The 27,266-nt window shown below is 46.9% G+C and overlaps 1 protein-coding gene across 2 annotated transcripts in view; it reads left to right on the top strand.

Moving 5' to 3' along the window:
• The window catches only part of DCPS (decapping enzyme, scavenger), a 54,839-nt gene extending 32,456 nt beyond the window's left edge, over positions 1-22,383 (top strand). The window contains exons 3-6 of one of the 2 annotated variants that reach the window (XM_074976855.1): positions 2,431-2,576; positions 8,052-8,165; positions 17,474-17,584; positions 21,502-22,383. In XM_074976855.1, the coding sequence (XP_074832956.1) occupies positions 2,431-2,576; positions 8,052-8,165; positions 17,474-17,584; positions 21,502-21,768 (638 nt within the window). In that variant the 3' untranslated portion in view covers positions 21,769-22,383. The remainder of the gene's footprint in view (positions 1-2,430; positions 2,577-8,051; positions 8,166-17,473; positions 17,585-21,501) is intronic. The other variant, XM_074976856.1, reaches the window with a different exon arrangement.
• Positions 22,384-27,266: the final 4,883 nt, after the last annotated feature.

The raw sequence follows: 27,266 nt of genomic DNA, 5'->3' as shown, positions 1-27,266 counted from the left end.
AGTAATCTCCACTGTCTGGAGCAGGGCCAGCTGGGAATGGCCTGATCTCCCCTGGTCTGTCAAACTCCCTCCTTGGGGGACTGCTCAGGTACCCCAGGTGCTGGACCAGAGAAGTCCAACCTGTACTGATATCAAAGGACTTTTCCACACTCCCTTGTGGCATAGAACGGACTAAGAATAGGTAGACCTGAGCGCTCTCTTGCTCCTCTGTGGACTCTTGCAAGAGCATCCAGGTGTGCTTCAGGTAGTGCAAGCAGACTGTCAATTAAATGCTGGGGCTGTTATCTTCTCTTTGCCACTTTCCTATCCCAGCTAAGTCATGGGGGCGAGGGGGCCTTTGTGCTATCGGTGGCTGTAGGTAGATGAAGACATAGGTAGAGATTCTGAAGGGGACATCTGGGCATCCCCAAGGCTAGAGTTTGGAGTGTGGAAGGGAGCTCAGGGCAGGGGTGGGGTGCAGCGGGGGATGTAAGCAGAGTTTTAGGGTGTGGGAGGGGCTCAGGGCTGGGGCAGAGGGTGGTGGGGCAGGGAGCTAATCCAGGTAAGAGCTCTTTTTGTGGTGCAGGCCTGGATAGAGGAAGGACGGGTCGTGCTGTGTGCTGCCCTGCACTCGCCAGAAGGCACCACTCCCCTGCAGTTCCCATTTGCCCTGATTTCCAGCCAATGGGAGCTGTGAAGGCTGCACCTGCAGGGAAGGGAAGTGGGGGAGCTTTCTTACGCTTGCAGCTCCAGCCAAGGTGGAAGGGCAGAGCATGGAGCTGCACCCCCTCCTGGCCAAGCAGGGCCAGAACATGGGGGCTGCAGCCCAGGTACCAAGTTAAGCAGACCCTGCAAAAGATTTGCCCTTTTGCTCCTCCCCTTTAGCCCAGAGCCCCAGGCTGCAGCCCCTAAAGACTCTTCCTTAATCCAGCCCTGCCCAGCTGCACTGCTCGCAAAGGAGCCCAAGGCCTTTGCACTTTTATTGTATAGCTGTGAAATAATTGTTGAATTGCAGAAGTAGCAGTAAATAAATCTGGGAGATCACAACTTGGGTTTCTTTCCTCTGATTTAAAATCTGCTTTTTCAGTGACTTCTCGTATCAGTACATTTTTTGGCTGGTTGCAAACCCTCAGACTTGGGGAGATGTGAAGGTACTGCGAAGGTTGAGCAAGGACCATTGACTGGCAAGTGGGAAGGAGATGGCAGAGAGACCCTTCATTTAGCTAGGGAGGGAGCCTCAAACACTGAGCCAACAGCAAATGTCTTATGCTAAAAGGTTTGGGAGCCATTGGTGCAGCAGAGGGGTGCCAAGAGTGGCACGCGAGCCAGTTTACATCAGCGTGCAAGGCAGGAGCTCAGCCCCACCCCTCCTCACCCATGCAGCCAGGAGCTTGCTCAGAGCCAGGCCACCTGTGGATTAACAAGAGACCTGCTAATGCCACCAACCAGCACCTAAACAGTAAAGCTCTGCATCCCAATGTATTTATGAATGAAGCTGTTGTAAGTAGTGACTTTAAAAATTATCACTGGCCCCCAGCCCATACATGGATGTCAAAAGATAAAGTTTTGGACCTCTGTTTCGGAAAGGTTGCTGACCCCTGGTATCGCATAAACTGGGCTGCAGCAGTGCAGACTCAGCAACTATGTCAGAATGGATCAGGAGTTGCCCTCCAGTTCCATTTAAGCATATCTTGCAGGTCCTGGCTCTGGGAGCGCCAGGTTCACACAAGGTGAAGGACAGTTGCATCCCCCTGTAACCCTCTGTGTCCCATCCTTTGTCTCTTCCCGTGTGGGTGAGACTGGGCAATGTTAGTGGGTCAGTGGGGGGTAAGAGTTCATAGGTCTCTTGCTGTTTGAAGCTGCTGCAATGTGCAGAGCTGAGGCATGTTGCAGCTGTTCAGACCCTGCCTCCTTTTGTTCTGCCCTGGGTGGGTGGATTCTGTGAAAATTCTGTTGCTGCGAACTCCCCTCCAGGGTGGCCTTTTTGCCTCCAGAGCTCCAAAGGCAAATTTCCACTTAGAAAAACCTGAATTCCAAGTGGCAAAATCAAAAACAAGGCAGTCCAGACTGGCCACCTGCTGTGCATATCCACTTGTAGATACACAACTATTTTACAAGCAGCGCTGTTGTATTAATTGTATTCATCTAATTGGCAGGCTCTTCCCTTGGAAATGGTCAGGTGAATCCAGCCTTTGCTGGAAATATGCACTCAAACTGTTTTGTCAACTGATTCTCTTCAGCATGCAGGACTGAGTGAACTTGTCTTGATACAAATGAGCTCTAGGGAATAGTGCTCTGGTGATATTTTTGAAAGTCTCTCACTACCTTGGAAATCATTTCTGCAATCTGTTATCATAGTGGTCAACAAAAATAAGAGAGAATTCATCAGACAGGATGCAACTTCAATTTCGTCTCTTCTGACTGTAACGTTGTAAACATATTTATTTCCAGAGATAAAAACCACAGTGGTGTACCCTGCCACAGAGAAACATCTTCAGAAATATCTGCGTCAAGAGGTGTATCTCATCCGTGAGACTGGGGAAGATTACAAGAACATTACACTGCCCTTCATACAATCCCAGAGCTTCAGCATCCAGGTATAGTAGGTGCTTGCCTTTGTGGCCTAGTATTATCTGGAACATCCAGCTGTTTTTCCTAAGACAGCTCAGCTTTTGGACAGTAGCAAAGGATCCATTTTGTTCTAGTTTGTGTGGATGCTGCTGAATTTGAATAAATAAGACTGGGAGCCAATCTAGATGGGATTAATGTTGATTTGGAATAACTCTGAAGTTAAGCTTGTGGAAGAAAGGTTGATAAACCCAAGACCATGCAGTACTGGTTGCCTGCTTGTCACTTTGCTAGATGTCATGAGTTCAGACCAGATTTGGTTGGCCTTGGAAAAATTGCGATGGATTAGAACCCTAGCTTGATGGTTACCTTGAACTTGAAATTCCTGTACACAGTCTGTCTCTTAATAACTTTGTATGTCTCTTTCTCACTTGTCATTTTGCTAGCTGTACATGTGGAGGCACATATTGTGGTGTTTAAAATTGTCAAGTGTGAGACAAACTTAATGATGTTAAAGCAGATGTCCCATCGTGCTCTTCAAATAAACAAAACAGAAATAAAAAGTTGTCTTTGAGCCAAAAATCTATATGAAAACTTGAGTTTCTGGGAGTCTGAGGAGCAGAAACAGCTCTCTGGCAATCTGTTAGCTTTGTCAGCTTGTACTGATATGCACAGGTGAGATCTTGAAAATACCAGGTCATGAGATCTGTACTCGGATGATCTGTTCCTGGAAGGCTCAGCAAAATAATAAACAATTTTCCTAGCTCTTTTTTTTTTAATCAAATAGCTGCTTGCTTTTCCTCTATGCATGACATCTGCTTTCACCATTATACCAAACAGCCTACTTGTCTTCGGTCTCAAAAGACTTCTCCTTAAAGCTTTCCTTTCCTGCAATGCCTACCAAAAACCTGACAGTGGCTAGGCAGCTGGTCTGCTGCCACAGACTGCTCTCCATGCTGGCTGATACTGTCTCACTAGTTCCTTGTACTCCTTTCTCTGTGTCTGTATTCAGCTGTTGTCTCTTGTCTTATATGTAGTCCATGACCTAAAGAGCTTGCAGCCTACTTTCTTGTTCAGTGTCTACATAGAGCCTAGCACTGTCCAGTCTTGGGCCCTGCTTCCAATGCAATATGAATAATAATCGCAGTCCTTGAAGTTTACTGTGTCAAGCTCTTCCAGGAGAGGCCTTACACACCTGTGCTACGTCTGGACTCTGAAAAACCCCAGCCCTTTTCCTGTGCAAGATCTCCCATCCCATCTCCAGTGCAGTAGTATGCCGCCTGGCTTTGGTGTGTTCTGTCTCTTCTTTAGCTAGACTTTGCCGCTTTGGAGAAAGCGGTTTGTTCTCCTTTCCTACCTGTCTTCTGACAAAGCAGCCCCACATCCCATCACGCCTCGGCGCTTCGCAGGGTAGAGGAAAACAATTCTACTAGTCTGCTGGGATCCACTTACTCTGATTGCAAAGAAGTAGGCGTAATTACTCCAGAAATGCAACATTGACTCTAATTAGTTAATATTTGCGTAGAGCTTTGAAAAGTGCATTAAAAGTGATGAGTGTAATTAACTTCTGTCTAATTTGAACAGCAGCTGATATAAAATGAAAGCCAGCACCCAAATCAAACTGTTCCTAACTCCCTTTGCTTCAACCTCCATGTAGGTGCCTAGACTGATTCCCAATGAGAGAGTTGTATGCTTTGCCATATGACATGCAGCTGAGGGCCCACTGAGACCATACATCTCTGAGGGTATGTCTCTATTACCGGGCATTCAACATGCTGTGATCAATCTTCCGGAGTTTGATTTTTGCCATGTGTGTGAAGACCCGGCAAAATTGATCTCTCTGGGCTTGGCCATTTACCTTGGTACTTCATGTGAGCCCGAAGAGCCCTGATCTAACCTAGGGCAGAAAGTTGATTCTGATACATCAATTCTAGCTACGCTAATGGTGTAGCTAGAATTGAGTATCTGGGATTGACTTTGTTCCCTAGTGTAGACCAGGCCTATAAATGCTGATCTCTCGCTGGGGATCTAACACTCTTGTACCCAGGGTTGCTCTCTACGCGTGTCTGTTACCCTTTGCAGCACTGAAGCTGTTGAGATATTTGTTTCCTAATTCTTCACATCTAACCATTATTGAGCTTTTTTGCATTTAGTAAAGGAAACCACTTTGCAGGCTGCAATATGCACTCAATTACTCCCCTGACTCATATCCTTTTGCTTGCTCCAGTTTTCAGCTCTCATGCCAGTGTCATCAAACTACAGCATCAGCAGTACGTGAGAAGTGTTTATGAATTGGGAGAAAGCAGGAGGATGTCTCTGTAGTCTACTGTAACTTTCTAAAGCAAATGTTTTTTTCCATGTCTTTCTATGATGACCATAAGCATCCAGAACTTGGCTGCTGTTGGCACTGAACAAGAATGAGTCCTCTCTGCTGAGATTGTGTGAACTGTATGTGAATATGCAAACATCCTCTTGGAAAAGCAGAGTAACCAAGTTGCATCTGATAGTCAGTCTGTCTGAGACAAATGGAGACACTTCCCCCAGTATAATTTTATGGTGTAGCTTTATTCATCCAATTACAATGCTGCAGTCTCTCATCCTCTTCTTTCTCTTGTTGAAACCAGAAGAGCAGCCAAAACAAAGTATAAAAATGTACTTGGAATCATAGAAGATTAAGGTTGCAAGAGACCTCAGGAGCCCCCTTTCTTAAAGCAGAACTGACCCTACCTAAATCATCCCAGCTTGGCTTTGTAAACCTCTGAGGATAGAGATTCTACCACCTCCCTAAAGCCAGGTCTACACTTGGGAAATAGGTCAATTTCAGATGCGCAGCTAGAATGACTTATCTGAAATTGACTTACCTGGCAATCCTCACTGAGGAAAGTCAATGTGAGAGTTTCTCCTGTTGTCCTCCCTTACTCCTCATGATAGTGAGTACAGAGGTCAACTGCCAATCCCTGAGAGGTCAATTTCACACTTCCTTACCAGACGCATGAAAGCAAACCCCAGAAGATTGACCCTGAATGGTGATCTGCCTCGACCCACCTCACCTGAAACTCCGCCTCCCTCCTACAGTTACTTTCACAGATATTATGCAGCACACAGCAAGCAGAACAACAATGGGAATATTGCTTTTGCTAATGTTTAAGTTAGTCCATAATCATTGCCATCATGCTTTTAAATGGGCAAAGGTACATTGTACCACCATGCTGTACTTGCTCAGCCTGAAGCAGAACTGCTTCTTACTCAGAACTGGACACAATACTTCAGTATATACCAGGACAGAGTAAAGCATAAGAATTACTTCTCATGTCTGGCTTACAACACTCTACTAATACATATTCAAATTCGACACATTAATACATGGTTTGAACCGGGATGGGAATTTTCTGGGTCGCTATAGGGGCTCAGTTGCATACTTGGCTTAATCTAATTCTTGACTCCCCCACCCCCGCCCCTCTATTCTCTTATTTGCTCACCTTGACAATTTTTTTTCTGATTTGTCCACCTTGATTACTGTTTTTGGTTCTCTGTGCCTTAAATATTGAGTCTGTTCTGGTATGGCTATGGTCTGAAGAAGTGGGTCTGTCCCACGAAAGCTCACCTAATAAATTATTTTGTTAGTCTTTAAAGTGCTACTTGACTGTTCTCTTGTTTTGATAGTATATAGACTAGCACGGCGTTCTCTCTGTTACCATCCTAGGATGGTTTGCCCCTTTTTTTTTTTTTTTTTTGCCAGTGTTACCCTGTTGACTCATTTTTAGTTTATAATCCATTTATAACCCTCCCAGATCCCACTGTGTGGTACTGCTTCCTAGGTAGTCATTTCCCATGTTGCATGCATTCCATTGATTGTTCTTGCCTAAGCGGAGTACGTTTGCATTTGTCCTTATTGAGTTCATCACATTTCTCCAGCTCATTTTGAATTTTAGTGCTATTCTCCAAAGCACTTATAACTGTTCCCAGCTTGGTGTTCTCGGCAGTCTTTATAGGAGTACTTGCGATGCCATTATCTAAATTATTGATGAACATATTGAACAGAACCGGAACCAGAACTGACTCATATGGAACACCACTCCTTATGCCCTTCCAGCTGGACTGAGAGTCACTGATAACTGCTCTCTGGGAATGAATTTCCTACCATTTATGCACCACCTTGTACAGGTTCCATCTAGCTCATATTTCACTAGTTTGTTTATGAGGCGGACATGTGAGACAATGTCAAAGCCTTTATAAACTCAAGATTCCTGTGTTCCTGGCTCTGCCTCTGAGATGAGTCTTGCTCTGATGAGCTTCTAGATCCTTTCATAAAGCACCTTTCTATATCCTTTAAAAAGATCCTTTTTTCTTACTACAAAATATTTACTAAACATGTCAAACACCAGCAATCCCACAATGCAATATACAGAATGAATGAGCAAGTGCACACATGCGCCATATTGCAAAGTTAATTAAAGATAAACTAAAGAGAATGACCATAACATATAATTGTGATCAGCACTAATAGCCTGTCTGCCCTGTGAAACTTTCTGTGTTTAAGCATGAGGGTTTAATGTGGGGGAAGACCAGCTGTATTATAACCATTTGGCTTAGTCTGTGTGGATGGATTCAGGTTTGTTTAAAGCCAGGGTTAATGTACTTTCTTTTAACCTGGTTATAAAATAGATTCAGGCTGAAGCAAACCATATTGTAATGCACAACATGTTCCTGGGTGACTGGCTGTTTTGTGAATTATTATGGTTGTAGCCCCTAACTAGAATCAGAGCCCTACTGTGTTACATACACTGTACATGTATGGGAAGGGAAGAGTGCCTGTTAAGAAACCTTAGGGTATGTCTACACTGCAAAACAAAAACCCACAGCTGGCTCATGCCACTTGACCCAGCCTCGTCTCTGGGACCCTCCCTTCCTGCTGGGTTCTAAAGCCTGGACTCCAGACTCAGCCCAGACGTCTACACTGCAATGAACCAGGCTAAATCCCATGAGCGCAAGTTGGCTAATATAGGCCAGCCATGGCATACTCTGAGTCTCATTTCATATCCTAGAAAATAGACCCTTCCCAGCCATGTGTTAGTTGCTGTCCTTCACCAATATCCATTTCATAGCAATTGATCGATCCTGTCAGGGAGAACTCTTCCCCCTCTCTCCTGTGTAGGAATATACCATGCGCAGTCTTAATACCTAAAATGTTTTTTTCTTAGTCTCTAACCTAAATCTCTCCTAATGCTTCAGAAGAAAGTAAAAGTCCCCCATAACTTATCTCGTCAATTGCACAACACTCTACATGCATAAAAAATTCCTTCCTGACCCTTCTAATGATCAGTTGTTGCCCTGGAGCAGATTTAATTATTTCATGGATAATTAACTACCAGTGTCATTGGCCATAAAATCATTTGGTCCTTTTTCAAATCCAAGTTCATTTGCATTGCATCAGAATTAATCTAAGATCCTGAGCAGCTGTTTGTTTGTTTGCTGTTTATATAAACTGTGTTTCTTTCTTCCAGTGGGTATATAATATCCTGGAGAAGAAGGCTGAGGCTGACCGAATAATCCATGAAAACCCTGATCCTTCCAGTGGTTTCATTCTCATTCCAGATTTTAAATGGAATCAAAAACAGGTTAGCCTCTCATTTGCTCCTCTAGTCAAGGCCTGGTTCAAACTAACACAAAAGAAGACTCCTTACCTGTGTTTTTAACAATTCTCGGGATTCTTAAAACTGCAGGTTTTAAAAATTAAATGTGCTACAGTTGTTAATGACGGTATTTATTAATTATGCACCTATAACGTAAAACTGTACATTTCACTCTGGCTGACAATGAGAACTAACTGGTCAGTTTTGCTTTTGTTTTGTGACTCACTAGTAAACTACGCTTTCTGGTTCTTGTGCATCTATACAAACATTGCTAGGGCATTTTTAAAGCCATTTTAAAATTCTAGATACATTTCTATTGACTGAGATTTTGTAAAACCTCATTTTTGTAAATCTAAATATTATACATCAATCAACTTGGTGTCCCTTTTAGCTGATATAACTAACTTTTCTTCTCTCTTGAACATTTAACTATTTGCACTTGCATCAAGGTTACTTTCATACTTTGTATCACACAGTCATAGAATCCTAGGGTTAGAAGAGATAACAGGAATTCATCGAGTCCAACCCCCTGCCCAAAGCAGGACCAGTCATATCTAAATCATCCCAGCCAGGTTTTGTCAAGACAGGACTTAAAAGCCTCTAGGGATGGAGATTCCACCATCTCTCTAGGTGACCTATTCCAGTGCTTCACCGCCCTTCTGGTGATAAAGTTTTTCCTAATATCTAACCTAGACCTCCCCCACTGTAACTTGAGGCCATTGCTCCTCATTCTGCCATCTGTCACCACTGAAAACAGCCTGTCTCCAACCTCTTTGTAATTCCCCTTCAGGTAGCTGATCCCCCTTCACTCTTGTCTTCTGTAGACTAAATAAGCCTAAATCCCTCAGCCTCTCCTCACAGGTCATGTGCTGCAGACCCCTAATCATTTTTGTTGCCCTCTGCTGTCATCTCATAAGCAACTGCTTAACCCCTTACAGGAATGAATACTCCTTATTCTGCATATCTTGACATTCACAGGCCTTAGTCTAGTCTATAACTCTAAATGTACTGGCCCTTAACTAATATTTTTTGTACTGAATATGCTTGTTGTGGTATTTTTGTGGTCTGGAAACTGTAAGGCCTGGGACCAGGAAATAGAATGTAAACCATAAACCTCAAAATAGGAAGACCAAGGCTACATTCCTAGATCCATGAGAATCCTTGGCAAAACTCTCATTCATTTCAGTGGAGCCGGGATAGTGCTTTGGGTCTCTGAGCCTCAGAACATTTAATTAAGCTAAATTGGGGACGGGATTCTTCTGAAACTGATCAAGTGCTTGGACTGCTACCCGTCTGTACTTCTCCATGTTGGCACCAGTGATGTTGCCCTGAATGACCTTGAGCAGATCATGTGGCAGTGGGAAGAAAGATCAGGAAGTGTGAGGTACAAGTTATGTTCTTATCCATCCTGCCTGTTGAAGGAAAAGGCTTAGGTGGGGGATCTTCAGATTCTGGAAGTGAATGCATGATTGTGCAGATGGAATTGGATTCTTCACCCATGAGATGATGTTATGGAGATATACACATCTCGTAGATCTGGAAAGGACCTTGAGAGGTCATAGAGTCCAGGGCCCCACACATCTCTGTTGCCTTTAAATCTATGGAATAATCCATTTGGTTTCTTAAACACAAATTCTGTCTCCTTGTCTCTGCTCTTTTAGAGTACTAGAAAGGAGTGTTAGAAACCTTGAGGCTAGTGCAGAATGTTGGCCACTTTCTGCTCACTGACACAAACATTTGGAAATTACAATAACAGAGCAGTTCTTCTTCGAGTGTCCCCGTGGGTGCTCCACATTAGGTGTCGGGCTCGCCCGGCGCCGCAGATCGGATCTTCCAAGCAGTTTCTGCCGGACCGCGCATGCGCCGGTGCGCGCCGCTCCCCCGCGCGCTCCCGGCCATGTGCGCGATCCGGTCCCCGCCAGTTCCTCTTAACCGCCGTCGGCTGCAGACGGAATCCAACTAGGCTAAGGCCAAGTAGTGTATTTAATGGCAGACTCCTGCGACTATTCCGCCTGTCCACAAAAGAGCGAAAAAAAAAAAAAAAAAAAAAAAAATACTTCGTGCCCACGAAGGGCATGGAGTTCCTGTTCAGCCACCCACAACCAAATTCTTTGGTGGCGGAGTCGTCGCAACGTGGGGGAATAAACAAACATGCCAAAAAGCTAGAGCTGTTGGGCAGAAAGGTCTACTCCTCCTCCACGCTACTGTTGCCAATGGCAAATTACGCAGCGCATCTAGCGAACCATAATTTCAACAACCACATTAGGTTGACCTCCCTCATGGACTCGCTTCCAGAGGGCACGAAACCAGTGCTCAAGGCCATCATCCGACCATTTTATAACCAGTGGCAAAGGATCACCACAGACACATGGGTGCTGGAGATCATAGCCACGGGGTACGCCATCCCCTCCCAGTTGCTCCCACCGCCATGACCTCCACCCGGGGCCCCACCTCCAGGAGACCTCCCATGTAGCGAGGCTCAAGCAGGAGGTAGACCATCTCATGCTCGTAGGGGCAGTGGAAAGAGTGCCGGAGCAACTGCAAGGGAGAGGGTTCTACTCGAGGTACTTCCTCACGGGGAGGTCCATCTTAGATTTTCGAGGCCTCACCGGTACCTGCGCAAGCAACGTTTTCGGATGATCACAAACGCCTCCATCCTTACGGCACTAGACGATGGAGATTGGTTCGCAGCCCTCGACTTACAAGGTCCTACCGTTTGGGCTCTCCTCAGCCCCCAGAGTCTTCACCAAGACCTTGGCAGTGGTGTCAGCCTACCTGCACAGACAGGGGGTATTTATATTCCAGTATCTGAATGACTGCCTACTCAAAGGGGCCTCAAAGGAGGAGGTACTACGCATAATATGTGTCACAGCAGGCACGTTCTCTTCGCTCGGCCTGCTTATCAATCTGACAAAATCAAAGACAGACCCCACACAGGACATAGAGTTCGTAGGGGCACGCATAAATTCTATTACAGCGAGGGCGTATCTACCAGAGACTCGCTTTCGGGCCATCGGCTCCCTCGCGCAAGGCTTCACCTTCAGCCCTATGGTGCCGGTTCTGACGTGCTTACAGCCGCTGGGCCACATGGCAGCAGCAACGTTTCGTACAACAGAACGCCAGGTTACACATGCGCAGCATGCAGCATTGGCTGGCGAGCGTATACAAACCGGCAGCACACACTGTTCACAGGATGGCGTCGCCCACAACGGAGGTGCGCAAATCCCTGCAATGGTGGGTAAACCCAGAGAACCTGCTAACAAGGGTACCCTTCCACCAACCACACGTATTGGTTTTTCTTACTACAGATGCCCCCCTCATAGGGTGGGGAGCACACATGGGCGAAGAGGTGACGCAAGGGCTGTGGTCCTCTATGGAGCAGTCACTGCACACAAATATACTGGAGCTCAAAGCAGTGTTCAACGCCTGCAGACACTTTCGAGACCAACTGAAAGGCAAGGTAGTCGGGATCAGTACAGACGATACCTCCACCATGTTTTATATAAATCGGCAAGGAGGAGCTCGGTCCCGTGCCTTATGTGTAGAAGCAGTCCGATTGTGGAACTGCTGCATCGCCAACAATGTAACCTTGAAAGCCTCGTACTTACCAGGCGCTCGCAATGTGAAGGCAAACCAGCTGAGCAGGCGTTTCGCACTCACGCACGAGTGGCAGATCCGTCCCGATCTGCTGCAACCGATTTTTCCACGCATGGGGTTTTTCCCCAGATAGACCCTGTTTGCTACTCAGCACAACAAGAAGTGCCCACAATTCTGCTCCAGGGCAGGACTGGGACGGGGGTCCCTGAGGGATGCCTTCGCGATCTCATGGAGGGGCCCCCTGCTTTACGCTTTCCCTCCCACAGTGCTCATCCACAAAGTGTTGCAGAAAGCCAGGAGGGAAGGAACCTGAATGATCCCGATAGTCCCAACGTGGGATCGACAGCAATGGTTCCCCCTATTCCTGCGCATGTCGGACCGGCCACTGAGGTCCCCTCCGGTGGCGCGGGATCTGCTCACGCAAGCCCAGGGGTCCATAGTGCATCCGCACCCCCAAGGCCTGCGACTACAGACGTGGTTAATCCATGGCTCAGCTCCCTAGAGAGCACATGTACGGAGGAAGTGCAGCACGTCCTAGAAAGTAGCAGGAGGACTTCCACCAGGAAGACCTTCAAGCAGAAATGGACTCGCTTTACGGCATGGTGTTCTACCAAACAGCTAGCCCCCCTTTCGGTGCCTATGGCTGTGATATTAGAGTATTTACTGGACCTCAAGAGAGGAGGACTCTCGCTATCCTCGTTTCAGGTCCACCTGGCCGCCATTTTGGTGTTCAGACACGAAGAGGAAGGGCACACGGTGTTCGCCCATCCCATGGTTACCAGGTTCTTCAAAGGGCTGGTAAGCCTATACCCCCCTCAGAAACCGCTTCCACCTCTGTGGAACTCGGACCTGGTGCTTAATGCGAAAAGGGGACCACCGTTTGAGCCTTTGGCCACGGTCTCCCTCCGCCTCCTTATGATGAAGACGACCTTTCTTCTCGCAATCACGTCAGCTCGCAGGGTGAGCGAGCTTGAGGCAGTTATGGCAACGCCGCCCTGCGCTGTTTTTCCAAGGAGGCGGTAACCATACGGCTGCATCCAGCCTTTGTTCCTAAAGTTTCTTTCTGAGTTTCATACTAACGAACCTATTGTTTACCCTTGTTTATCCAAAGCCTCATAACTCTAACAAAGAGGTGCGCCTACACCTCCTGGACGTGAGCAGGCGCTAGCTTTCTATATGGACAGGACCAAGTCCTTCCGGAGAACGGATAGGCTCCTAGTCTCTATCGCTCCCAAATCAAAAGGAGAATGTCTCTCTTCGCAGAGAATCTCTAAGCACATCGTATCTTGCATAAAAATGTGCTACAAACTCAAAAAGACTCCTTTACTGGCCACGCCCAGGGCTCATTCCACTAGGGCGGTGGCAGCATCAACAGTCTTTTTTTCAAGGGCGTTGCGCTAAAAGACATTTGCAGAGTGGCGACCTGGTCATCCTGTGACACCTTCGCCAAACATTACGCCCTTCACAGGGTATTCCAAGAGGATACCCGTCTCTTGGCAGCGGTCCTCTCGGGGACAAGCTGCACATAATCCGATTACCCACCTCCTATCTTGGGTTACTGCTGGGTAGTCACCTAATGTGGAGCACCCACGGGGACACTCGAAGAAGAAAGAAAGGTTACTCACCGTAGTAACGGTGGTTCTTCGAGATGTGTCCCCGTGGGTGCTCCACTACCCGCCCATCCTCCCCGCTCCGGATCTCTGTTTAGTGTTTTGCAGGAGCATCCGAGGCGGTTGGTCAAGGAACTGGCGGGGACCGGATCGCGCACATGGCCGGGAGCGCGCGGGGGAGCGGCGCGCACCGGCGCATGCGCGGTCCGGCAGAAACTGCTTGGAAGATCCGATCTGCGGCGCCGGGCGAGCCCGACACCTAATGTGGAGCACCCACGGGGACACATCTCGAAGAACCACCGTTACTACGGTGAGTAACCTTTCTTTGCTGAGATTTAAAAACCCATAGAATATGTGTGAAGGCTGCCTCAGTTAGTGGTTTATTAATTAATGCCTGCAAAATACCTGGGGATCCTTGGACAGAAGTCGGGTTAGAATTGCAAAGTACCCTCAAATTCCTAGCACACTTACTGGTATTATACAAATCATAAAGGACTTTATTTGGAGAAAATGTGGCTTTAACTAGGACATCGCCTAAGAAGGGGGAGGAAGGGAGTGGAATAAGAACAAAGAAACCGTTGTCTCAAAGATTTTGTAACAAACTTCAATGCACTGTATGATTTCTTGCATGCAGCAGGTTGCATGCACAGTTTATAAACCCCACAAGGAGCAGAGTTATGTACTTCAGATGTGCTGATATGTGGAAAATTTAGGAGAGATGAAAATTATGTAAGAGAAGATAGGCATAGAGTGTAAATAAATTAGTCTGAAAAACACCAAACAAGTTGGAATCTAATGCATCTTGAGTCATATAAGGAGCATATCAGATTAAACTTGCTAATCTGTCATAACATCCATTTCAGCAGTGACATCAAAGCACTCATCTGTTATGAGCTGTCCGATTTCTGTCATCAGATCAGCACACACTGCAGGCTCCATCCCAAAGCCCCAGGCCACTAGATTAAATTACAGCAGCTACACGTGTCTCCCAGAAGGGCTGTCAAAGCCTCTCTCGAACTAGGGCGTAGAAGCTTGCTCAGTAGGGTTGTGTTACGCTAACTTAACGCTTTAATTGGTGATGACGCATGTGTGGACCTTTAATTATCTCAGGCTGGTGGATTGCAGTTGGAATGCTTGTTTGTTTGTTTGCTCTTTGAAATTGTTTTGAGTGTCAGTGACCTCAGTAAAATGAACAGAAGCTGCTGACTGACTTTACTCCCTGTCAGAATGTGAAATCTACATAATCTTTTTTTTTCCCCTCCCACCCCAAATAATGCAGTGGAGGATATCTTGTGCTGACTCCCTGGAACTGTGATGTCAGGCTTCAGCATAAGGGTCTGCAGAGCTAGAGTGGTTGAAAACACTATAGGCTTGTGTGTAAGGAGAAGACCGGAGGTGTTCGTGAGCGTACATCTTACGTGACCTTTTCCTACAAAGCAGGTGGGCAGTATGCTACCTTTTGCTCTTCTGGGGAGAATTGAGACTGCCCACTTGTAAGGGTGTCTTCTAGTGGCTGGGGACCCACAGAGTTTGTTAGCTGTAGTAGGATTGCAGCTATTGGTCAGATTTCATGGTTAAGTTGTCTAGGCTTTAAACAGAGTTCTCTCCGAGCTAACATCTGTGAAGCCCAAGCAGTCACAGACCCAGGTTCTTAATGGTGCCATTGCATTGACTTCAACAAGATCCCACCGGTTGACATTAGCTGGGAATCTGGACTACAACATTGTCTGTGAAGGATGGTTACAGACTCCATGTGGCCACGTGTCTGCATGATTATCTTTGTTCCAAAGGTGGCAAGTGGGCCAAGCCACAGATCTCCCTGTATAATTGTAACTTTCCAACTGAAATGATGGGTGTGGTTCTGCTCAAGCCTAGAAATGTCAGGGACATGGGAATTCCCAAGTGAACTTGCTGAGTTTTCCAAGTGTTTGAACTAGTTGAAGTGCCTCTGATCAGCCATTTCAGCTGCTGAGGATTACGAGGATCTTCTCCAGGGTCACCAGACCCTGTATAATTGGAGTCAATTGAGACCTAGGAAATATAGTAGCTGTTGTTTTGGCCTGCGCAGAGGAATGTGTTTTAGTTGAACATGCTGCTAAAGGCTGTTTTAGATCTCTCTAACTGTTCACCACTTCTCAAACACACAGGAACCCTGAGGCGTTGCCTGAAATGTTGTACATTACATCATCCAGAGCCTTTGTAGCCACAGGCCTATATATTTCAAACAGCAACAGACAGATGTTGCTCTAAGAAGACAAGAGAGATTCGCTTTTCTTCTGCAGTATAGATCCAGTAGGGAGCCCAGGGTGATCTTAATAAACCACAGTAATATGCTGCCTCGTCTAGGAGCTGTAAAGAGAAACGGCTGAGCTAACTAGGTCAGCCTGGGAATGATAAATAAGTGTCTAGCAATGAAAATCATTTCGTGCCTTGGAAACAAAAAGATGTAATTGCAAGTGTCATGCTTTGGGTGTGTGAATAGGCACTGGGAGAGACTTACACTGCTGTTGCAGAGTAGCCAAGTGGAATTACTTTAAAGGTGAGGAGGCCTAGAGGACCTTAGAGATCTTAATTATTTGTCCCACATGCTGAACATATCTTAGAGTGGAGCTAGCTCAGTACAAGTGGCACAAGCTGTAGAACCCTACAGAAGGGAATGTTTGCATACACGCAGGATTCCGCTTCAGAAGCATGGGGCAGATGATAAAATACACTAAAGAAACTGCATTCTTTAAAGGTTTTCCATAAATAGGCAGAATGTAAATAAAGTATTGGGTGTGGTTCTATGTGGCCAATTTCAGCGGTGGTTGCTAACTGGTACTGTTATACAGCCAATAATTATTAGTAAGGGTACACATGGGTGTTTGGACATTTTACAATGGATTACGTGGTCATTACGGCCCTTGAAACACCATCAGAATATTCAGTGAACATTTGTGTGTGTGCGTTACCATAGTGTGTGTTACCTAGCCCAGAAGCTTTGTTTGGTTTCTTTCCATTTGTAATGCCTTAGGCCTGTAAGGGTGATCGCATGTTTAACTTGGGTGATGCCAGAAGCCTGACTGATCATTTCATAGATAAGATATTGCTTCATGCATTAGTAGTATGAATTGACTCATTAATTCTTTCAAGATGAGTCATTGAAAGAGCCAGAGTGACTGGAAATTGGTCCAGCTTTTAATAGTCAAGCAGAAACACATCAGGCCTTTCCATTTGGAAATATAAATCTATACTTTTGCCCTTCTGGATTCCTAGAAAAATCTTTTTCTTAACATCTGTACAGGGAGACAACGCTGCTTCATTGTCCTGTAGGGAGACGGTGCTTTGAGCAAGTGGCTGGCAATCTTATGTTTCTGACTTCTACTCCTAGTTCTCCCATTGCCTCACTCTGACCTTGAGCCTCGTTTCACCCAGCAGTAAAATAGGAAGACAATGTAAGGATTCCTTACGGAGTTGTTGGTAGGAGTTGGTATTAACATTTTAAAACTGATTTTGCCACTGAGTGAGTGTTACTGTGGAAGGTGGTTTGGTCTGCTAATTCGTTTTAAGCACAATGGCAACAAGAAAGTATGCATGTTGAAGGCCAAAGAAAGATTTGTTCAAATGACAGAAGAAAAGAAAGGAGGTGATCTTAAGGAGAGGTGATCAAGGAGGTGATTTGCTCCTGTAGCACTGTGTCATCATTGGGTTTTGTCTGGCTGCTCCATTTATCACAGCAAACATGTGAGCAGAACCAGCCAAATGATGGGTGAAACATTGCAAATACACTATTGACTGGTTCGGGGAAAATTTTGATGAATGGTGTCGGACCAGCTGTAGAACTGGCTCACAGCAGGTAAAACTCCCTTCACAAAAAAATCTTTCCTCTGTATTTGGGTGAGAGATACCTAGTGCACTATTTAAGAAATACTCTCCAGCCAAATCTAGGAGGCAGAGCAAATGATGACACCAGTTCATATTTGTGCAGGGCAAGACCCCGGTCAGAGATACACTAATATGGTTCTGTTCTCTGTGAGGCACTAAGACCTAGCTCCTCTAGCTGCTTTTATGTTACATTTTGGTCGTAACAATGTCCCATCTCTGCAGCTAGACGACCTGTACTTGATCGCCATCTGCCACCGTCGGGGAATAAAGTCACTGAGACACCTCACCGCAGAGCACCTGCCCTTGCTGAGAGGCATCTTGCAGGAAGGGAAGGTGGGTATTGCTTCATTTATCTGTCCAGTTTCCAATTGCCTCAGTCACAGTAGTGTCTAAGCATCCATCAGGGCCTCTGTTTCGCTCATGGAAGATCAGTTTGGGAACTGTCTCGATTTCCTGTCATCAGGGAATGGCAGCCAACTTTTAGCTTCCTTGTGGTGAGGTTTTATGGAGTCCATCTGGGCTGTTGGGAGCGCTGTTTGCTCAGGGAAGAGGCTGGAAGTTCCCGGATATCCTGCAAGTGGAAGTCACAGTCTCTTCGCAGGGTGTTTTGTTCAGAGCATTTCAGACCCACCAGCCTGCACAGCCTGGACCTGTATTTACACTTTCATCCTCCAACCACACCTATTCTGCTGGGGACAGTAATTTGATTGTGGCTAATTGCTTAAAACCAGGTTACTTACAGCCCAGACTGGGATTTCTCCACTATAAGGCACCAAACCATTCACAAAGCACACCTCTGCTACCTTTCTGGCCAGCTAGGGGTCACACAAGCAAATCCCTCAGGATCTCTAGCTTCCCTGGTGGTCCAATCAGTATCCCTCCTTACACAGAATTGGGGTTACACAAACCAGTCTCATCAAATCCGTGCAGTTGTTTCCAGGCCCCAAAGGGACCAGCCATATTCGTGGGTCAATATATATACTTAGCTCTTACCCAAAACAGCACGCTGGGCCAGTCCTTTAAAACGTAAAATCTAAAAGTTTAGTAATAGAAGAGAGAACAGTACGAGAGTAATTGTTAAAGTGGTAAAATTACATACCTCATAAGACTGGCCGTTACTGGGTCAGACCAAAGACCACCTAGCCCAGCATCCCGTCTGCCAACAGTGACCAGTGCCAGGTGCCCCAGAGGGGGTGTACCGAAGATAACGATCAAGCATCTTGTCTCCTGTCATCCATCTCCAGCCTCTGACAAACAGAGGCCAGGGACACCATTCCTGCCCCCTGGCTAATAGCCTTTTATGGAGCTAATCTCCATGAATTTATGTAGCTCTTCTTTGAATTCTCTTACAGTTCTGGCCTTCACAGCCTCCTATGGCAAGGAGTTCCACAGGTTGATTGTGCGCTGTGTGGAAAAAGAACTTTCTTTGATTAGTTTTAAACCTGCTACCCATCAATTTAATTTGGTGTCTTCTAGTTCTTATATTATGGGAACAAGTAAATAACTTTCCTTATTTACTTTCCCCACATCAGTCATGCTTTTGTATACCTCTATCATATCCCCCCTCAGTCTCCTCTTTTCTAAACTGAAAAGTCCCAGCCTCTTTAACCTCTCCTCAGATGGGACCCATTCCAAACCCCTCCTCATTTTAGTTGCCCTTTTCTGAACATTTTCTAATGCCAAAATATCTTTTTTGAGGTGAGGAGACACATCTGTGTGCAGTACTCAGGATGCGGGCGTATCATAGCTTTATAAAGGGGCAGTACAATGTTCCAGGCTGGAGCTGGAGGGGAGTGTCTTATTTTCCTGCCTCTCGTCTGTGAGGGTTTTTCCCCCCCTCACATAAGGATGGGGTCATCAATCTGTCAGGCAAAGGGCTACCAAAATCCAGTGGCTGAAGACTGAAGCTAGACCAATTCAGCTTAGAACTAGGACACACATTCTTACGGGCGGGTCATGCCTCACCCACCAAGTGTTGGGATAGGTTCTTCTCTCGCTGGCTGTTGTTTTAATCAAGTCTGACTAGATGTTCCCAGGATCCTTCTGGCCTCGGACTCTCGGGATACACAGTGTGGGAGAGGTGCTGAGCATGAGTACCCTGACCCCCGCAGACACCGCCTCCTGAGTCAAGGGGCAGTTACTCTCCTCAGTCCAGCAGGAGGTTTGTCCCCTGCATCCATAACGTGCTTCTAAACATCTGCCCATATTCCTGCTCCTGACGATCTTTTCTAGGCCCATGACGCAGCATGTTTGGTAACAGAGTTTTTCCCCTTCGTCGCACTGGAAATTCAGAATGTAATTCCACTGGGCAGAGTAGAGATCAATGAACAGGTTGGGTGAGGCATCTCAGTGTTCCCAACCAGCACACAAGTGCAGCATGCTGCAAAGGTCCGTGGCAAGTTCACAGTCGCTTTCGATAGCTTTAGTGACACTAATGGTCAGAGGGTCCTGCAACTCTCTGAGCAAACTGGAGGACAAGCCTGGAATGGAGACCAGTGAAAGCTGAGAGACTCTGCTCTTACCCACCCCACCAGCAGCAGGCCTTGTTCTGGAGATGGGTACTGGGGACGGAGGCAGCCTTCTGCTCTGCAAGCCTCCCTTGCCACAAATGGCTTCTGCTCCAGGTCTGTCTGATTGGGCCTCTGCAGGGACAGGCCCAGGGGCCTCCAGTGGAGCGGGTCCAGATATACACCAGTGGAGCTGAGATTGGAATCTGGTCTGCTGTTACCCCTCTCTCTGTGCTGGGCAGGTGCTGAGCTGGAGCACTGTGCTTCCCTCCCTGGAGGGTGCGTCCTGTGCGTACGGGCCTCTGATTTGGGATCACTGCTGGAGCAGGCATGTGCCTCGGAGAATAACCTGTATGAGGCGCATCATGCGCCATCAGGCTCAACTACCTGTCTGTGCAGTGGTGGGAATGATGGGCACTACTACTCCTATCTCAGCTCCCACAGTGACTTTCAGATTGGTTGGGGAAACTGGCCCACCCGGCCTTGTGCCCTGTGTGGCACTGGGATGCTCTCCTCCGCAGCACACACCATCTCTTCTCTTTCCCTCTCCCCGCTTGCTTGCCTCCTGCCTCCCAGCTTCTGCTTCAGACCTTTGATAATGGCTCGGACGCTCACATGGCATCGCAGCCTTGGTCTGCTCTTTCAGATCCTTTCTGGGAGAGTACACCCACCAAGCTCTCGGCTCTGTTTTACAGCTCTGACCTGAATGCTTTCACTGCATGGTGGGTCTGAACCTACAGTAGTTCTCCACCCATTTAAAATTCTTCTGCGGGCATGTACCTGGTGGCCTGAGGGCTTGGCTGGTAATGGGCTTTTGGGCTGAGTAATGCTGTGGGCATCTGTTCCTCCTTCCCCCTCCTCTCTGATAGAGCTCTAGCCTCAGTCTGTGCTGGGTTAGAAGTTTCACAGAGATGCTGCATAGTGAGTTTATCTCTGGGAGGACTTATTGGGCAAATACCGAGTATTGCATGATCCCGTCCATCACTTTCCTTCTGCAGAAATCTGAGAAGGGAAAAATATGTAAACACACTGGAGAACAAGTTCCTGTATGACAACTAGAAGTCCTGTGGCACCTTATGGACTAATAGATTTATTGGAGCACAAGCTATCGTGGGCAAAGACCTGCTTTGTCACTCCATGCCTCTAATGAAGTGGGTCTTTGCCCACGAAAGGTTATGCTCCAATAAATCTGTTAGTCCGTCAGGTGCCACAGGACTTCTCGTTGTTTTTGCAGATATTGACTAACACAGCTGCCCCGCTGATGCAAGTTCCTTAAGGTGTAATCAAATCTTTGAGACCTAGAGTGGAGGGCTTGATCCCTCATGGCCATTCCAAGTCCCAAGGCAGGTGTTATTAATCCTGTTGTGCTGGCTAAATTCCAGTTGAGTAAGTCCATTCTGCTACCTAAATCTTAGGCCCACCCCCATGCCATTTAGCTGGTATCGTGCACTTCCTGTTCTCAATGAACCCAAGCATGGCCGTGAACTCAGCTTCTGTATTCCACCTCAGAGGTTGCTGTATTTCAGCCATTCCTTTGTGCTATTTGGGAAGTTTTGCCAGAATGTTTTGAGATTGTTGGATGAAATGTGCTATGTCCGTGTCTCTTGATATTAATTCACCGTCACAAGAGACAGAGCTATGTCACAGGATGTAACAGTCACCTTCTATCCAGTCTGCAGGTAGGATGCTAAACTTTCCAGTGTATTATTTTGGAGATTAAATTCTCTACCGTTTCTCCCCCAGGAAGCCATATTAAAGCGCTTTGGCATGGCTGGCTCCCAACTGCGGATTTACCTGCATTATCAGCCATCCTACTTCCACCTGCACGTCCATTTCACCGCTCTGGGCTACGATGCACCAGGCTGTTCCGTGGAGAGAGCTCACCTGCTGGCCGATGTTATTGATAATCTAGAGCTCGACCCCCAGTACTACCAGAAGCGTACGCTGACCTTCGCCCTCCGGGCAGATGAAACCTTGCTGAAGAAGTTCCAAGAAGCAGGCAAAGCTTGAGATCTCTGGGACTGGAAGTGGGCTGGTTTTATACCTGTTTTATATATGTGTTATTTTTATTGTCTCTGACTTTTTTTAAACTCAGTTTTGTAAGAATCGCAATTCTGTTCCTATTGCCATAGTAACTGGTCCCTGCATTTCTAGCAGAATGCTCTTTAGGTAGAATCTGTTCTTCACTGTGTCCTATGGAATCACGTTCTCTGTGCTCTGAGGAAGAGTGCACCTAACGTCTACAACAAACCGGATGCTGATGGGCTGACTCGCAGGGCAGTGGATCACATAAACTCTCAACAGTAGCAGAATTTCAGTCCCTGTCTTCAGAGATGGTTTATTTCTGTAAACCAGTGCCTGTCGTCCTGGCCCCTTTTCCCTGACCCTGGGTCTCTTGCAGAGCTAGGATCCGGTGACCTGATCCCAGGACTCAGATCTATCAGGAGGAAGCTAATAAGTTATGGGGGGTGGGGGCGGGGCTAAACCCATCTCCCATAGAGGTTTATCCTTTTCAGTGATAAGAACACACTTGTGGATATTCATTATCAGCTTTAGATAAATGACAAAATTGAGGCTTTTCACTGAATTAAATCGGAAAACGGATAATAAATCTGTCAAGTTTGATATTTTCATTGTGCCTGCATTTTCAGTGTACTGGAGCAGTCTGACTTACTGGGAAATTCAGAGTGTAGGCAGGGGAGTGTGAAACTTGGAAATAGCCCAGGCAGGAGGGAAGAAGATATGGGTCACTACCCAAGAGAAGCCTGGAGCTGAGAGTGAGTGCGCTGAACTGTGACACTTGCATACTGAGTGTGTTGTCACTGTCTTGACAAGCAAGGGCATGACAGCCCTAGGCAGCAGAATCTTCCCTCTCTTTCCAGAACAAGGGAGGCCCTGTCTCAGCCTCTTTCACAACTCCCCAGTCCCACCATTATGACTTAACTCTGACCTGAAGGGACTCCCTCTAAAGGCAAGAGAGGAGTTTGCTTCCCATGGTCGATCCAAACTTGGCTCCTCTGCTGGACTGGGAGCAAGGAGTCACCCAGCAGCTGAAAGGAACTGAGCTAGCTCTGAATGTGGAGAGCATGATATCTGTGTGATAGATGATGGTCACATGGCCTAATGCAGTTCTGGCAGATGCCCAGATACTGCAGTTCAAAAAGGTGGATAAAGAACCTTTATAGATTAGAACTGGTGATCCAGAAGCAAGAAGTTTTTCCAGCCTACTGTGGATCCCCTGCCTTTCAATATCCACTCACCTTCTAGCCCACTGGACCAGCAGTGCTCTTACTTCATAATTTACTAAGGCTTTGTCTATACACCCACCTGGTACGGCTTAACTGTACGGGAATAAGTTACTGGCACTGCCCTTGCCACCTGTTTGGATGCAGTGATTTATGTTTCTGAAGTAACTGCATCAAACTCCAAGCACCATTCTTGGTGTGCATCTTTTGAATGCGACCTTAAATGTACAAAGCTGGCAGGAGTCACCGTGGTGCTGTTACACACACTCTTACAAGCTCCTTTTTGGAGGGCTTGTCTAGACAAGATAACCCATTAGTGCACAGCAAGCTGAGGTGGAAATCTACAGCAAGATTCAGTGCGGAGTAGATCTAAGCACATGAGGGAACAGCCATGGGTGGCACAGGCAGCTAATGCACTGCAGATTTACACACCAGCTTGCATGCACTTCACATAACCTTTCTATTAATGGCAGGTGACCGCCAGAAGGGCCAGGTTCAATTCCTAAGGGATGCTGTCAATAATGCAACCAAACGGGCTGGAGCCCTCACCCAATAGCCTGGGACAATCTCACCCTCCCTGCTGGGTGCCTGGAAGGGCAGTTCTCTTCTCGCAAGTGCAGAGTGTGAGATAGAAACAGTTTGTTTAGTAACAGTAGCCTAGCATAAATTTACGCAGTGGCAAGTACAGTATTTCTAAACAGAGGAAAGGAAAATCTCATTAACAAGGCACTGTCTCCAGAGTCTGCTGAGCCAAGTCCCTTGCTTAGAGCTCTTTATCTGCACGCCCCCACTTATTGAGTGTTCTTCCACCTCAACTCTCCACCCACAGTGTAGTCTGGCCCATACCAACCCAGATTTCACAGATACGTCAGCATGGACCCTCTTACCACACTGGGGTGGAATTGCCAGCTGCTCACACTAGCAGCCCCTTGCCTGCTGCTTTGTGGATTTGACTCTAGGCAAAACCCTGTGATTTCCACTCTCAATGGCTTCAGCTGCCAGTGATTTCAGCTCTGGGCCTCATCACAAGAATATCACTAGCCCGATGCTCACAGAATAACTGCAGACTGCTGTATTGGTTTGGGCTTTGGATCTCTCTTTGAATGGGGGTGGGGACAAGTCAAACCAGACTTACAACTGTAGGGCCAGAAAGCACCCAGCAGGTTCAACCAATACCCCATCCCTGCTTTCTACTCCACAGTACTCTGCGGAGGGGAGGCCTGTGTGATCCACATTTTACGCAGCGATGGTGACTGCCCTGTATCCCCCTAATAATTCAAACATTGATGATATTCCACAATTCCTACACTGGGTGATAAGTTGTGACTTTACAACAAGTTGTCTACAATAGGTGACACACCACTACTTCATCTTCTACGCAGCAGGTCTTGCAAACAAAACAACTATTTACGTATAGACACCCTGAAACTCTTCCCATTTCCATGTGATCTGTGAGGAACGCATTCCTCAAGCTCCTCTTCTGTATTCCTTACATAAATATAAAACTTAACTAGAGCAGTGGTTTTCCAGCCCTTTTCTTGTGACCCATGTGGCAGATCACAGACTGCAGCTGACAAGTGCTTGATAGAGGGGGAACATTTTGGATGCTGGAGAAGCTCCTTTTTGTTCCTCTCCCAAGTTCACAGAGGGTGCAGGCCTGCAGGCTGGAGAGGCTGCTGGGGCTCATCAGGAGTCAGCCAGTAACAGGATGTAGTCAAGCACCTGCAACCAGTTAAGGTCTCCAGGTTCCTTATAAAAGGTTTTCCCCAGGCAGCAGGAGGGGTGGTGGAGTGTTGCCTGGAAAGAAAGAGGGTGGAAGGACAGCACAGCACAGAGTTGAATTGAGTAACACCAATAACAAGATATGGGGGGGAAGATACCACAAGGAAGTGGTGGCTGAAGATGTCCAGGGAAAGATCGCTTCTGTGGGACAGGGGCAAAGCCCTCCCCAGCTCCTTCCTTCCCTAGGGTCCCTGGGCCAGGGTCCAGAGCAGTGGTTGGGACTGGATTCCCCCCACACCATTTCCTGTGAAGGGCTGCCCAACTGTGGCAAAACCAGAGCAGCTGGAGACCAGAGGAAAGGGACCTACTCCACCTCCAATTAGGACTGGCCTGTGATGAAAATGGCTTGGTAAAGGGAGACCCTGACCTTCAGGAAGTCCCAAGGCAACAAAAGAAGCCTCTGTGAGTGTCAGAGGCACATGGGGAGCCACCTGGAAGCACAGAATTCCTAAGGAACTGATGAGGGATTTGTCACACCCAATGGCAAAATAACACTTATTCCCCATGACCCAAAACAATAATATCTTCTGAGTAAAGTTTTCATAAAATCACTGTAAACACATGCTGGCTTTAACCACTGCGAGCAGTAACTAAATTTAGACATTGATGTAGCACTATTTGCAAAACATTTTAAAATGCAACATAAATAGAGTTACAAAAAGAAAAAGGCAAGAGTGAGTTTCACTTTAATGTGATGGGTGGCCAGTGTGTTGTTCATGATCCCTTCCCAAGCTGATCACAAGTGCTAGCCCCAGAACAGGCATTCTTGTTTTTAATTGTGGTGGAGTTGAAAATGCCAGTTCACCTGTCTAGGTTGCTGCGGACCACAGCAATGACAGAACACCAATGTTACTTAACTTAGCCTTGGAAACGCTTCTCCAGAACTAGGACAAAGGTAAGGATTTGTAGTGCATTTCGAGTATTAAGACAGGGGACTTGCAGCAGGTTTTCTTTCCTTGCTTAGGCACCAAGTTTAGCTCCGTTATTGAGTCTGGATTTCTGAAAGCAGAAAGGGAAGCAGCAACAAAGCCTGTCAGACGCAGGGAGATATGACGTGTCTCGTTTCATTCACTTTGTCTTCACTGATGCTGTTCTCCATGTGTTACACCAGTGTTGGGAGCACGCAGTAATTTGGACAACTACTTCCCAGTTGCACTTGCTACAGTGCTACCGACTTCAGGGTCGGAACAAATCATTACCTTTTTCCTGTAACTTCAAAGTCGGTTAGTTTAGAATGGCAAAAACCTCAGCTAGAGATGGCAATTTGTTTGATGCTGAAAGGTGGTTAATAAAGCTGTCAAGTTAGATGGTTTTTCCTCGAGTGATGTCCCCAGGGGTGTGCCACTTCAGGTGCATCTCAGAGTCTTGGCAGGCAGGCAGGCAGGCAGCATGGCAGCGGGCCAGAAGTAAACATGATTAACAGTGTCAGGTAATCTCCAAGGGGGAACTGTGTTGGTCTGTAGCTTCACAAAAACAAGCAGTCCTGTAGCACCCTAAAGACGAACAGACTAACCGATGCTGCACTTTTTCCATGTGTGCCTTCAGCATGTGCTTATATCGCATCCTCTGGCCCCCAACGTTCCTCCATCCTTCCTCCAACTCGAGAAACAGAATCTGTTGTGGGAGGTGCTGATCAGATGTCCGAACCACGTGACCAGTCCAGAGGAGTTGTAGGTGAATGCTAATGGCTTCAGTGCTGGTCAGGTTTGACTCTTCCAGGACACTCATGTGCCAAGAGATATTTAGGATTCTCCTGAGACTGCATTGATGATATTGTTCAAGAGCTTTCAGATGATGCTTGTATGTTGTCCACGTTTCACATGTGCACGGTAGTGTTGGAACAACCCCTGCCCAGTACATAAGAAGCTGTGTCTTGGCACAGATGTCCCAGTTGGCTATAGACAGTATTCCCTGTAAGCTGGGTACTTGTGGCTGTTCAGGAGAGATTCCAGTGACACCCAGGTGATTAACGGAGCCCCCACAGCTGTGTTGGCTGGTGGTGCACATTTGCACATGCCTCAGTGCACAGAAAAATTATTCCACACATGGGCTGATTGGAGTCTTTCCCTGCTTCAGCCAGAGGGCTGGGGCTTGCCCGGTCATGGTGCTCCAGAGAGGTATGGGATCAGGGCATTGCACCTCTGCACATATGCTGTGGCTCTGCACAGCTCCTAGCAGCAGGGCAGGCAGGTAGGTGGGGTTCATGATCCCTGGCCAGGCACAGAGCAGGAGGCAGGAGAATTATAACAGTTAGCACTTTATACTAGTGGATCTCAAAGCACTTAATAAATGAGCTCAGCCTCATGTTACAGATGGGGAAACCAAGGCACAGAGCAGGGCCATGCTTGGCCCTAGGTCACCCAGCAACAGAGCCAGGGTCCCAATCTAGTGTGCAACCCACTAAGTCATGCTACTCAGCCCCCATTAGCCACAGTTTCCCATTCCTGGCCAATGGGAGCTGCGGGGGGTGATGCTTGCAAG

Source organism: Carettochelys insculpta, chromosome 25 (genome assembly GCF_033958435.1).
Source record: "Carettochelys insculpta isolate YL-2023 chromosome 25, ASM3395843v1, whole genome shotgun sequence".
Classification (NCBI taxonomy): domain Eukaryota; kingdom Metazoa; phylum Chordata; order Testudines; family Carettochelyidae; genus Carettochelys; species Carettochelys insculpta.
The sequence above is the reverse complement of the archived record's forward strand: the minus strand, read 5'-3'. Positions and strand labels throughout refer to the sequence as shown.